Here is a 13227-nt window from a genome sequence, read left to right on the forward strand (position 1 = left end):
TTACTCACACTCGGATCTCACAAGAGATCAGTGGAACCACTCTTCACACGTTCATTCTTTTGCTCGTCTTTAGCCTGGTATGCCCCATGAGAGCCTGAGTGTTCCCACCATGTGCAGAGCGGGGGTGGATGTGCGGCGGTGCATGCTGGTGAAGACGGTTGGGGAAGGACGCTGGGCTGCTCCTCCTGGCACTCAGCCCTACCTCAGACAGACTGTTCTTATCTACTATGGTGCACATAATTATAGGCTGGCAAGAGCCCAGTTTATTGTCGAGATATTTCCATAACGGTTCCCCGTGGTTCTAAACAATCACATTAAAATTATTTTCATATCAAGCTATGTGCTCGTGACTTTTTCTCCCTTCCATTAACAGGCAGAAGAGTTTTTTGTTTTTTTTAGTGGTCCATTATTAGCTCCAGTATGTAAAGTTCGTTAGACCACAAACTGTCATCTACCTTCACCAAGAAGCAGAATCTTGACTCGCATGCAGCAGCCACAGCAGGCCGCCTGTGCTACTGGAATGGTTTGATAAGGCAACTGAAATGTGATTGCTCTCTGCTCACGGCACATCTGACAGGTGCCATTTTGTGAAAAGACTAGGTTAAAAAAAAACTAAAACAACAATGGATGAACATTAAGAAGCAAATCAGAGAAAAGGATGAATTATATAGTAATCTTTTAGGTCTGATCACCCACTTTAAAGTCTTTGGACACCAGTTGAGACATGTCTTCACATTAGGAGCAACTTTGTATTAATATTCATGCAAAAGGTGAAACTCAGCCTCACGACTGAGATAACCGATGGTGTGAAGAGATTATGGCTACAAGAGGAGACCTAAAGTCACAAGGGTGGGAGCATGTGAATGAGTGTGTACACTATACATTCTTCACATCCCTGTAGGTCGCTGATCATAATCAATTGCATCAACTGTAAAGGCTGTAAAACAATCAGCATATCGTTTCAAACTATGGCTTTAAACTGCTCCTGTACCACTTATTATGGTCAACATTGACAGTCAGACAAGTGAGAGCTTGGCAAGTAACTCCAAGTATCATTCCTCAACCTTTTGAGAAAATATAACAACAAGAATATATAATATCTTTTGTAGCTTCTATACAGACACATTCCTGATATCAGTATGGCTGTATTGTTAGTTTAGCATGTTTCACAGAGAAAACGAAAGATCTGAACATGCTTTCATTTTTAGATTTGATGCAGATAAGATGTCGGACTGTGACTTTTTGGGACAATCTGCTTGTTTTATTTGACTTTTAACATTTTAATTAAAATTAAGAATTATGTAAACTTTAACTGGGTGGTACAGGGGAGCAGTGGTTAACACTGTTGTTTCACAGTAAGGTGTGATTCTTCTCAGTGTGGATATTGCATGTTCTTCCTGCTTTTGCTTCCACCCACACTGAGAGGATAGTGTTTGTGTGTTGACCCTACGATGGCCCCTGCAATCATGCACTGGATCAATTAAAAAAAAAAAAGAAAAAAAAGAAAAGCATGGCGTTTTGAGTTTTGGGAGATGATGCTGATGTTGGATCTCACCTTCTCCTGAACATCTCGGCGAAGATGCAGCCCACGCTCCACAGGTCCACTGGCGTCGCGTAACTGGACTGGAGCAGCACTTCGGGAGCTCTGTACCACAGTGTCACGACCTGCAGCACATGCACGCAGCAGAACGTCACGATCCGACATGCACAGACACCATCACACTGGGTTAAAGTTTCCATCTTGGGCTTACGCAAGACATGAAATCATATCTGGAAGGACGCGTCTCTGTGATCCCACACTGGTGGGACTTTGCTACACAGGCTTTCCAAAGACTTCATCAAAACTACAGCGGTGAGTTTGTGAAGTTCGCAATAATGAACACTACGTTTCATTTTACAGACCCGGCAAGTACTGAGCACATGAAGTGATAACACGGTGACTTCAACTGATACCAACCATCTAAAAACATTACCGTGTCTTACTAAAAAATAAACACCCTGCTCCCACCTGCGGTACAGCAGCAGCCATTTTGTGCCACTTCACACTAAGCATGTTTTCCCAATTTGTCGCTGTAACTCTGCAGGGACCGCCGAGTGTGTGTATGTGTAGCCGTGGCCTGCAGGAAAGCAGCAGCATTGTTAACAGCTACAGTAGGGAAAGCCTAAAACTCAGTGACCCCTAGTAACAGAGTGGACTGGTTCCAGGTGCTTTCCTACACTCCAGATTTTTCCAGCAGCGTCTGGCTGCAGTTCTCTCTGCAGGCGCTGATCAGTGCTTATCAGCGGCCAAGGTGAATGTTTGTAAGCAAAAATAGAAAAGTGTCAAATGGATTAGCTCAGCCGCTGTTTGCTTTCCGTCAGAGAAACTAAGATCTGATGTTTCAGTGGTCAGGTACTTACCGAGCAATCACAGGATGAAGAACACACACATCTATTAAAGAATGCTTATTCACTCATTGAGTCAGCAGGCAGGCAGCGCCATGGCCTGATGTATTTCAGTATGACACACACACAGCAATTAATTCAATTTGACTCATACAGCTTGTAGGTCACTTTTCCCACAAAACTGCAGAAGCTCCGCTCGTCTGAAGTTTAAAGGCAGCCGATAAAGACGATTTGTGTTTTTAGCCATGGTAGCAGACTACCTGTAGATCCACTACCCCGCTCCAGAATGAAACGTCTCACAGTGTGAGGTTGATGTTAAACTTTGCATTTGGGGTCCCAGCAGGAGTCATCTAATGAAAAATCTGATCACCACCTGCAGATTTATCCCCGATACTCGTGTCCCCGTGTGTTAAATAAAACAAAAACCCTCAACACAGCTAGCACTTAGACTGAATGCATCACATTCAACAACACAAGGCCAGATGTACTGAAAAAAAAAAAAAAAATTCAACTTTTACATATTCACCCTAAAAGAAATTCTTAAACAACTGCAACTTGTCAACCTGAATTTATCAATCATTGTTTTTCATGTAAATAAGACAGATCTGATCATGATAATAATCTAATTTCTCCCAGTTAAATTGGTGTGGCCATATAAACAAGCTCAATGCTAAAAGCAAAACGGGTAGCGTCTTAGCTCGTACTGCAATATGCTGCCATGTTATTTTTATAACCCAAAAACCCTCAAGATAGAAACTTCAAGCTAAATGGACTTGATTCATAATTCTTGCACAAGAGGGAATCTTGATCTCAGACCAAATGCCACCCAAAGCTTAAACATGAAGGAGTCACTAGGCACTGATAAAAGAGGAATAAAAAGTTGGGTCACATTATTATTTTTTTTTTTTTGTAAACTGAATAACGCTATTATTAGAGCCGGGGGCTGCATTTTGCAGATGTGTGATAGTTTCTCATCTCTGCTTCCTGCTTCAGTTGAAGCAGAGCGGAAGCTGAGGCTTGCTGGCTGAGGCTGGGCGAGCCACGTGACCAGAAGTGAGACATTAAAACTGAGAATGAACAGACTGACTGTTTAGGCCACAGTAGATTTTTAGAACAGTGAAACCTCAAAGAAAATTATGAATGGAAGTTGTACAGCTGCCTATATATTTGGACTACATGCAGTTTCATATACCACACGGGAAAATTCTAAATACAATTTGTTTTGGTGGGGATTTTGAAAACCTTCCTGATTTTATTTTAGGTGTGCTGCAGCTGAACATAATGTCCTATAAGACTTCTAACCCAACAGCCATCACACAAATAACTATTTGTGTTTTAAAAACACGTATGGATGCATGACTGAAAAATAAACATCTAATTTTTCCAGTTGTAGACTCAACACATCAACAGACACAAACACTTAATCTGACTCTAACGCATGTGTAAACCTAAAAACTAATCCACACACACACACACACACACACACACACACACACACACACACACACACACACACACACACACACACACACACACACACACACACACACACACACACACACACACACACACACACACACACACACACACACACACACACACACACACACACACACACACACACACACACACACACACACACACACACACACACACACACACACACACACACACACACACACACACACACACACACACACACACACACACACACACACACACACACACACACACACACCCTTCTAGGAAGAACCACAGACCTCGAGCTTGGGGTATATCCGCCTCACTGCAACACAGTTATTCAAAAACCCGGCCACAACTGCAGATTAAGGCATATACATAACACACGTGCATTTGCCACACACACACATGTACTGCAGGGTATATGCATCAAGGTTTATTCCAATCTGGAATTACACTCCGAGGGCTTGCACTGTAGTGTTTTTGTAGCTGTGCGTCTCTGGCAAGGTGGCTTCTCATTTTATTGGTGCAGAGAAGAACAAATGTGCAATTCTTAGAGGTTTCTTTTTTATTTTTCTGTCAGTGAATATAATAGAGACCAACTAACCATGTTCTTGCTACCCGTCTGCAACACTCAACCCAGTGTCCAATTGTTTATTTGATTAAAAAAAAGAACTTCAATTAAAATGTGTGGCTGCAACAATGGGAAAGCCATATCATTGTATTTTAATTCTATTCTGATCATTTCAAAACATCTGTGTGATTCACAGCTGTGGGGAACTTGATTTATTTACAAAGCCTACCATCACCTCTGCCTCTCCCTTTTTTTCCAACCTCTGCCTTCAATTGCTTCCAAAAACTCGTGTTCCTATAAATTCCCTTTTTCTCCGAGCTTCTGAGTCTGTAAAACACATATGCCTGAAACGCAGTAAAGCCAGCGCTTGGAGAGCCTATAATATCCATGAATGGAATATGATCACACACACACAGTTTCACACACCCCATAAAATGCTTTAGTCTGTTCTCTTAAATATCTCTAAATTATCATCCTCACAAGAGGCTCAGTGCTCATGGCGATGGCCTAAACACACAACCTAATGGCTGTTTTCACAGAAATGATTATAGCAACATGTATTAAAAAAAAAACCCAAAAGGACATTCCAAGATTGTAATTCTTAATCTCTTTTTTTGTCCCTTCCGCTCCTTTTTTCCGACCACATTTGCATTTCTTCTTCTTGAGTCCCATTCTCTCTTCTCATAGCCCTTCATTCCCTGTCCCTGCACAGAGATGTAGACCCTCATGTACAGTACGCAGGGCAGTGGGAGGAAGAGAAAGTGACTCAGCCATAAACTGTGTGATGCAGTGTTTTGCTCTTAGGTCAGCTGGTTTGCATTTTCAACCCATCTCTGTGTCTGAAACCATTCTTCCCTTCTGCATGGCAACAGTGAAGCCAGAGGAGGTCAAATAAAGCCAAGGGAGAGAGAGAGAGAAAGAGAGAGAGAGAGAAGAGAGGGAGTTTGACTGAGAGACAGAGAGTGTGTGTGAGGCTGACTCCAGATTAAAGGACAACATTCTGTAAATTCCTTTCTGCTGAGAGCATCCTCCCCCTCACCACCACCTCCACCAACCGCCTCCTCAGCCTTTAGCCGCCACTCGCTCCTCCCCGCCACCCTTCAGGGAGGAAATGGCTTCTCCTGCCCCAGAGGACCTCCAGACCTCCTAGGCCAGACCTCCAAGCCTGTTCGCCTCGCAACATCCGGACCTGTGTTGCCCGTGCACAAACAGCAGACCAGTATGACAATAGTGTGCATGCATGTGAGCGTGTGGACGTTTGGTTGAGCTGTGTGGGAGTATGTGCACGTGACTTTGAGAGCACCTGCTTTTTTTTGACTGGATGAATGTGCTTCAGTATGGTTGTGAGCTGCCGCGCGTGTCTGCAAATATACAAGCATATTATCTGCAGCATGTGTTTGATGTTTGAAAGAGTAAAGTTTCTGCTCTCAGCTGTATGTTTGGAGATTAGAGCTCTTTTTAATTAGAGATTAGACATTGTATTCAATCGCTCGGATGTAGAAGCAACTTCAGATGATAGATTTCACATATTTGTACAAAGTATTAGAAGACTGTTAAGAGCTTCTCCAGATTTTTAAATCGCAAAAGCTGCACTAGCCACTTCAAGCAAAGTTAAACTTCCTTACTGGCAAGCCTATCGTTGTTTCCCGGTTATTGCTGCATGGGAAGTTATAATTATTAAATTGGGATTAGCGGTGCTCCGATCGATCGGCTACCGATAATTATCGGCCGATCTCCGTGGAAAAGTATGTGATCGGCGTTTGCCGATCAATGTCTTTCATTGCTGATTACTTGCAGCCAGCAGGGGCTCTGTGTGCAGAGAACTGTCCCCCTCCCACTTTCCGTCACACTGCACAGGCGCACGGCGGCAAACCTCAGCTACAAACATGTCTGCCGTGTGGTACTTTTATAAGATCTGTGAGAGTGATCTAAAGTAAACATCCTGCAACACATGCAATGAAACAATACCTCGCCGGGGAAGCACGTTAAAAAGCTTCAACACAACAAATTTGATCCAACATTTGAAAAACAAACACCTGACGGAGTATGGTGAGATTTCAAGGCTCACTGCAGACAATGAAAAGAAGACGGCAACAGTCAGACGGCAGTTAACGCAGCCCACGCTTAGCAACACTCGTCCTTATGAGCCTGACCGTCAGAAGGCTAAGCAAATAACCAGGGAAATCATTGAATTCATCGGACTAGAAGAGCAGCCTTTCTCAGTGGTGGAAGACACCGGGTTCCCGCCAACTACTCTCACGTGGAGCCCTGCTACATGCTACCGGGACCTAAATATTTCACAGCCGAAGCCCTGCCAGAGCTCCACCAGACAGTGTACTCTCACATCGAACACCTCCTTAAAGAAGGTCTCTCATCCAGTATAAGTGACATTATTTCCAAAGGGAGCCGCAATGTGGGGCACATCAGGAACTCTCCCTTAACATATGCAAGACTTCAGAGTGTACAGAAACAACTGGGACAGCAAAAGACTACAACAAAATGGTGGCTCAGCACCTATTTATTACATGCTCCAGTCTCTCTGAGCAAAAACCAGCATCATATTTATGTTGTTGTTTAAATGACAAATGGGCTATTTTATTTTACATCCGAAGCAACAGAGCCATTATATTTCTTTTGTAAGTTATAAGAAAGGTAAGCACTAAGTAGTTTTTTTCTGACAATACACAGCAGAGTTTGCTAAGCCACGTTCTCAGGTATTTTTGATTTAGTAACTTATGATAGTGCATTTGACTTTGAATGTGTCCTTTGTTACTTGATATTATTTGATTTAGGTTGTGTTGTGAGATATATTGCCTTTTATTTATTTGATTTTCTGCATTACTTAGCCTGTTGAGAGCCTTAATGTTTTCAGTCTGTTAAAGATTGTGTTACTGATTGCAGGTAATATTATGTTTTTCAGTTGTTCTTTGACTGAATAGTTGCTGCACTGTACCTTCAAGGTTTTTGTATTTTTTCTCTTGAAAAAGTAAAAACATGCTTTTGTCTAAATTAAGGTGATTTCACGGTTCCTTTTTCCCAAATCATCTCGCCGGTAGCACTTATCACAACTAAATTGAAAAATTTAAAGCCAATCCATGTGATCGGTATCGGTGATCGGCAGCATGAAACCTGATCAGAGCATCCCTTTTTGGGACACATCAAAATTATTGACTTTATAGGCCAGTTGTGGAGCTTGTGGTCATGGCATTCTTCATTCCACTCTCACCAGTGTATCCAGTCTGGGTGATCTTCTGATAAGGGACCATAACAGTGACCTGATGCCATGAGAACGACGGAGGCCGGGGCTTAAGGCCGCAGCCTGGAGGCTGTGGGGTTGATGGAGCTTGGCTGGGGGCCCATGTTTACATTCCCTCTCACTGAGGAAGCCCAGGATAAAAGAGCAGCACTGCATGTGCACACACCCACTTGCAGAATAGCTGCTGTAATTGAGGAGCGCGTGATTGGAAGTTTTAACTTTCTGCAGTAATTGAATGAAGCTGAATGAAGTGCAGGAAATATTCCCCCAGGTAAATGGCTCACAACTGTTGCTTTAAGTCTTATGTATAACATTCCTGAAGACAAATCCTTTGTAAATTACAGTCGTTCCAAGAAGATATCAAAGGTAAAATGGACAAAGGATTCAGAGTTTACAGGTAGGCCACACATAGGAGCAGAACACAAGTCATAATCATAACCATAAAGCCTTGTATGTGGAATACGGCTGAGGCTGTGATGTTGTGTCTCCAGAGAGGCCCCAGTCGAAGCTCCAGCAGTCAGCCATGTTGTAAACACCATTATTTCACTCCTGCCTCACTTTCCCTCTTTCTTTCTCTTGTTATGTGAAAAGGACAATTTACAATCCTGACAAAACTGCTGCCCCGGGCCAAGAAAGGAAATAAGAAAGGAAAAAAGATTTAGTAGAGAGATGGGGGGGGGAAAGGTAGACTGAGACAGGGAGCCTGTGGGAGGGTGAGAGAAAACTTCAGGGCAAGAGAGAAAAGTGCAAGAGCAGCACACAAACTGTATACAGTAAAACTGGAAGAAGAAAAAAAGAAAAAGAAAGAAGGGCACTGCAACTGTTGCCAAAGTATGCACAGCGTACAGGAATGCAGCACGGGGCCCTTGGCGAACGAAACAAAGACAGCACAGTCAGTGGCTCTCTCTCCCCAGTGCTACCACATCCGCACATCATTAGCTGGAAAATTCTTGATATATGCTGTAATTTTTTCTGCCCCCCCCTCCTGTTCCTCTTCCCACTGCTGGTACTAGCTCGGCTTTAATATCCAGGTGACCGCGTGTGCACACGTAAGGCAAACATGCCAATCAGTGCCCCCTTTTCCCCACCTGGAGTCCTGCCAAGACATTGGCAACAATTAATATGCTGGAGTGAACTGCAGAAGAGTGTGTGTGTGTGTGTGTGTGTGTGTGTGTGTGTGTGTGTGTGTGTGTGTGTGTGTGTGTGTGTGTGTGTGTGTGTTGAACACATGGGGGGAAGCAACAAAAACCTGCACTGTGCACGTGTGTGTTTTCTGATATCAAGGCGATCTTCTGAATTTGTTGTGTGCATTATAAAGGGTTGCCCAAACTAAATTAACGACCGCTTACAGTTAGTCCAACCAAAGTAATGTTCTCCCTTCATTAGCTTGTGCAAACAAAAGCAATATGCTACAAACAAATAGTTTTGTTATGATGGAGCTGCAATAAGACATTGCTGAAACTGCCGACCTTTATGGAAACCTGTGTAACACCGACTGATTCATTGAGAACAAGTAGGCTCAGCTGGGCCATAAAGAGGCAGTCTGGGTAATTTGTTCATTATGTTTAGATGCTACATTTTCTGGAGACTACCGTACTAAAACTTAAACTCATCTACAAATTATACAGAGAAAGTGACAAGAAAACCTATAAACACACAGCACAGGTGCTGTGACTGTAAAAATAAAAGGTTAAACATTTTATTTATTTCTTTTTTTTTTTTTAAAGTACTGTAATGACAGCAGTTTGTAGCCTTGTAATGCATTAGTCCCAACACTGGCAGTGTATTTCTGAACAAGTACGTGTGCGAACTGTGTGTATGTGTGTGTATTTGCTTATGTCAAACTGGGGCCAGCCCCTTTGCTCCGGCCGGCTGCAGTCAAAGCATAGAGGATGACTTTTCCTTTTTTTCCCATGTGGAGCCGTTTGAGGAGATATCTAAACATTCCCAGAGTGCGCTGCACGTGCTCTCCTTCGTGCAGTGCAAAGGGTTTTCCCCCCCCTCCCTACCGCTGCCTGACTGCTTTTCTTTCTCTCCGTCTGTTCGTCCAGAGGAGAACTACATTGTCTGGCAAAGGGGGGAAAAAAAAAAAAAGCCCCAAAAACACAGATAGGACTATCCAGTTTTTCCTTGGCAATCATAAAAACATTGGAGAACTACATCAGACTGCCTTTCCAGACACGATGCAATGATGTTTGCAGGCATAAGAATCATTAAAAGGTGTCTTAGATGTTGAGTAAATCAATGTTTTAAGACACAAACAAAAATAATTAAATATACACAAAAAGAACTGACCCTCAAGAAATCTATCTTGAATGCCACACATGTAAACATACTGATCCATACTATGGATCATAAGAACCATGGGACCTATCAACCTCACAAACTCATATATAAATGATTATGTTTGTGTTGTTTTAAAAACAGCATTGCATATTGCATAACAGACAATGTAACTATGGATAAAAGAAAGTGCCAATATAAGCTTGAAAGCTGCTTATTGTGTTAAATATTTCCAAAGGATCCCTCATGATTCAACTCATATTCTTTTTCATTCATTAATGATACTTGTAGGGTCTTTTTGGAGTTTGCATGATTTTCCTGTGCAAACAGGGGTTTCCTCCCTTCAAGCGCAGACAATTAACCCCCAGGATGTTCCCTGTTTGTACCACAGTCATTTGGGATCAGCTCCAGCACAGTATAGAAGATGCCTTCATTGATACAAGATTTTCATAAAAAGTGTGGCATGTCATTTTGTTGTAAAAACTATAAGCTGTAACAAACCGTCAGAGCTTCAATATAGTTTTCTTACTTACAGCTTTGGTATATAAAGTAAAACTACAGAAGTTCAGAGGCTGCGTTAGATTAGGTTTCAAGGTTAAATATGTTGTGCGGCTCTCGGCAAAGCTTATGAGTGGCTCCTTTGATCGTAAAGTCTGTAGAAAGCAAACGGGGAATATTGTCATAGTGGAAATTTTAATCAAGACCGAATAAAATCTGACCGAAGTTGAAAGTCTTTTCATTTTAAAAGCCACTCTGCTGTTTCAGCGCAGGCAGGAAATCTGGTTTCAATTTGTTTAATGTCGTCTGAGATATGGGTGTCTTATTCTGGTAAGAGCGGTGGGAGGGCCGCAAGCAGCATGGGGGCAGTGGAAAGAAATGGGAAAATACTTTTGATCAGGTAACAGCTTCACTCCTCCGCATGGCACCAGCAACAGGTTGAGGGGAACTGTGACAGTGAATCAAAGATAATCTCCATGGAGTCTGTTGAAATAACACCAACAACAATCATTATACAAACTGGCTCATTTGATTACCGGTATGTGAATGCTTCGTCCCATCTGGGCCAAGACTTAACAAGGATTAAATTTGAAGAATCATAAAATTCCCCTTTGTTTGTCCCGTCACTCAATAACAGACTTCAGACGAGCTTAAATGGAAATAAAACCAACGTTGCCACCAATGATCTTATCTTGTCATCTCCCGTGGCAACCCCTCATTTTTATTTCCACTTCAAACCGAAAAACACACAAATGGTTTAACGACGAGTGCCAACAACAACGACAACAAAAAAGTCTGTTGGCATTCCTCTTGAGGTTTCTCAACCTTGTTTGTCCGGCAACAACATGCACATGATATGTATCAGAGCGTCAACTAATGGCATTCACGGGGCCGTCCCGTCTGTCCGCCGTCTGCCCGTGTGTGGTCAGGTGAGGTTACTACGGTTGTGTTTTATAAACATTTCATCTCTAATCTGGTCCCACTTCTGATTTATGGAATAACAAGTGATTCCTGCAGAGTACTCCGAAACGAAGGCATTTTTTTTTTCTTCCTAATTTGCCCTCAACTTTAGCTGAGGACAGGGTGAAGTGGACAGCTTTGCAGTGGATGACATATTACCAGACCTGTTTAAAGATGGACAATAAATCCATGAGCACAGAAGAGAGGAGGATAAAGTTTAATGAATTTGAGAAGAGTGCATTTAAAGTTTAATAACCAATTAAACCATCCAATGTCAAAATGTGTTTTAGAGGTTCATTCGACTTTTTAAATATCAACTGCGTTGCTTTTGCAGGCCAATCTATTACGTTTCACAAATTCACTAAGATGGGACTGTAGAAGAAGACAAGAAGGGTTCATGTTTAACGTTCTAATGACTGAGAATTATTTAGGTTTCATGGCTGTGAAACTGTCAAAACATTAAATGAAAGACTGCAGTTTCTAAAATGTCTTCAATTCAACTTCTTTACTTCCTCGTAGGTTTTGTGTTTTTCCACATATCAGGGTTCAACAAATTGAGCCATTGTTGCCAATTAGGTCTTTAAAATGTTTTTTTAATAATTTTTAATCCCACTGTTCAGACATTAAGTAATCAGCAGTAAACACTGGACTGACAAATTTCTGCAACGCTGCAGACGCTTGAGACTCTTTGGTTGTATTGGTGCGAAAACCCCAGAGCATTTGTTTCAAATTCTAGCAGCATCAAAAGAAATAGTTTTCCCTAAAGCAGTTTGGCAGGAATGGAGTTTGAGTTGAGATGAACAGCGAGGGGAAAAAAGATCCCACTACACTCCTTTCTGGTATGTCAGATTAACCCATCAGCTTTCCCCATCTGCCCGTCACTCAAGGCTGCACAATGAGCCTCCAGCCAGACCAGGGTCATTAAAAAACCATCAACAAAGCAACGGTCCCCCAGGGACTGCCTGGGGCAGCCTAATCTGGACCCCCGTACCAACCCAATGGGTGGTCTCCCTCCCTCTCCCTGGTTCTCTCAGCCTCCCTTTTCCTCTTCTCGCGCGCGACATGATCAGTAGGTGATGCCGACAGGGCCATCAGTCACACGCAGCCATGCATGCACCCAGAATCCATCAGACATTTTTTTTTCTTCCATTTTTTTTTTTAAACACACACACACAGACCACATACTTTGTCAATGACACATTAACAAGCCGACATGTTGCTAGGTGAGAAAGCAAATTCATCACAAAAAAGAGAAGTTCAAGCTTTTGCGGGTAAATCATCAGCAGAAAGTACAAGAGTGCGACTTTCAGTTAGCGACACGGGGAAAGAAGGGAGGACTGAGGTTCTCTTCCACCACATCATGTAAATGCTCACTTCAGCCCACTTCTCATTGCAGTCGCGCTAAATGAATCACTTTGAAAGCGAGACAAGCACCTTGTTTGCTTGAGCAACTGCAGTTCTCCAAAGTCCATCTGTCTGCCAGTAACAGCGGCATTAAGTGACTAAATGAGCAACTGCTGGTCTGTTGGGCAAAGGGGAAGATCCTCTTAGAACCGTGTGTGTATTTGTGTACATGTGCGCTGCGTGCACTGCAGATTATCTGCTTTTATTAGCAAGAGGAAACAATGAATGGATGAATGGAGATTGTGTGTGTTGGGCTGATAGGGGGATTCCAGACACAGGAACGTTCATGTGGAACCGAAGATCCCGTGCTCACGTTGCAACGCTCTGCTTCAGAGCGTGCGCACACACACGCACGCACGCACGCACGCACGCACGCACGCACGCACTTCTGCATAAGCGAGGAGGG

At 42.8% G+C, this 13227-nt stretch overlaps 1 protein-coding gene across 3 annotated transcripts in view; it reads right to left on the reverse strand.

Annotated features, from left to right (window-relative positions):
• Window positions 1–13227, reverse strand: part of cdk6 (cyclin dependent kinase 6) — a 36160-nt gene that overhangs the window by 8768 nt on the left and 14165 nt on the right. For all 3 annotated transcript variants that reach the window (XR_013936207.1, XM_080485787.1, XM_080485788.1), the window contains one exon: window positions 1556–1665. Coding sequence is in view for 2 of the 3 variants with exons in the window: in XM_080485787.1 (XP_080341913.1) it covers window positions 1556–1665 (110 nt within the window). In the remaining variant the exon portion in view is untranslated. The remainder of the gene's footprint in view (window positions 1–1555; window positions 1666–13227) is intronic.

Source organism: Lipophrys pholis (assembly GCF_963383615.2).
Source record: "Lipophrys pholis genome assembly, chromosome: 17".
Taxonomy (NCBI): Eukaryota; Metazoa; Chordata; class Actinopteri; order Blenniiformes; family Blenniidae; genus Lipophrys; species Lipophrys pholis.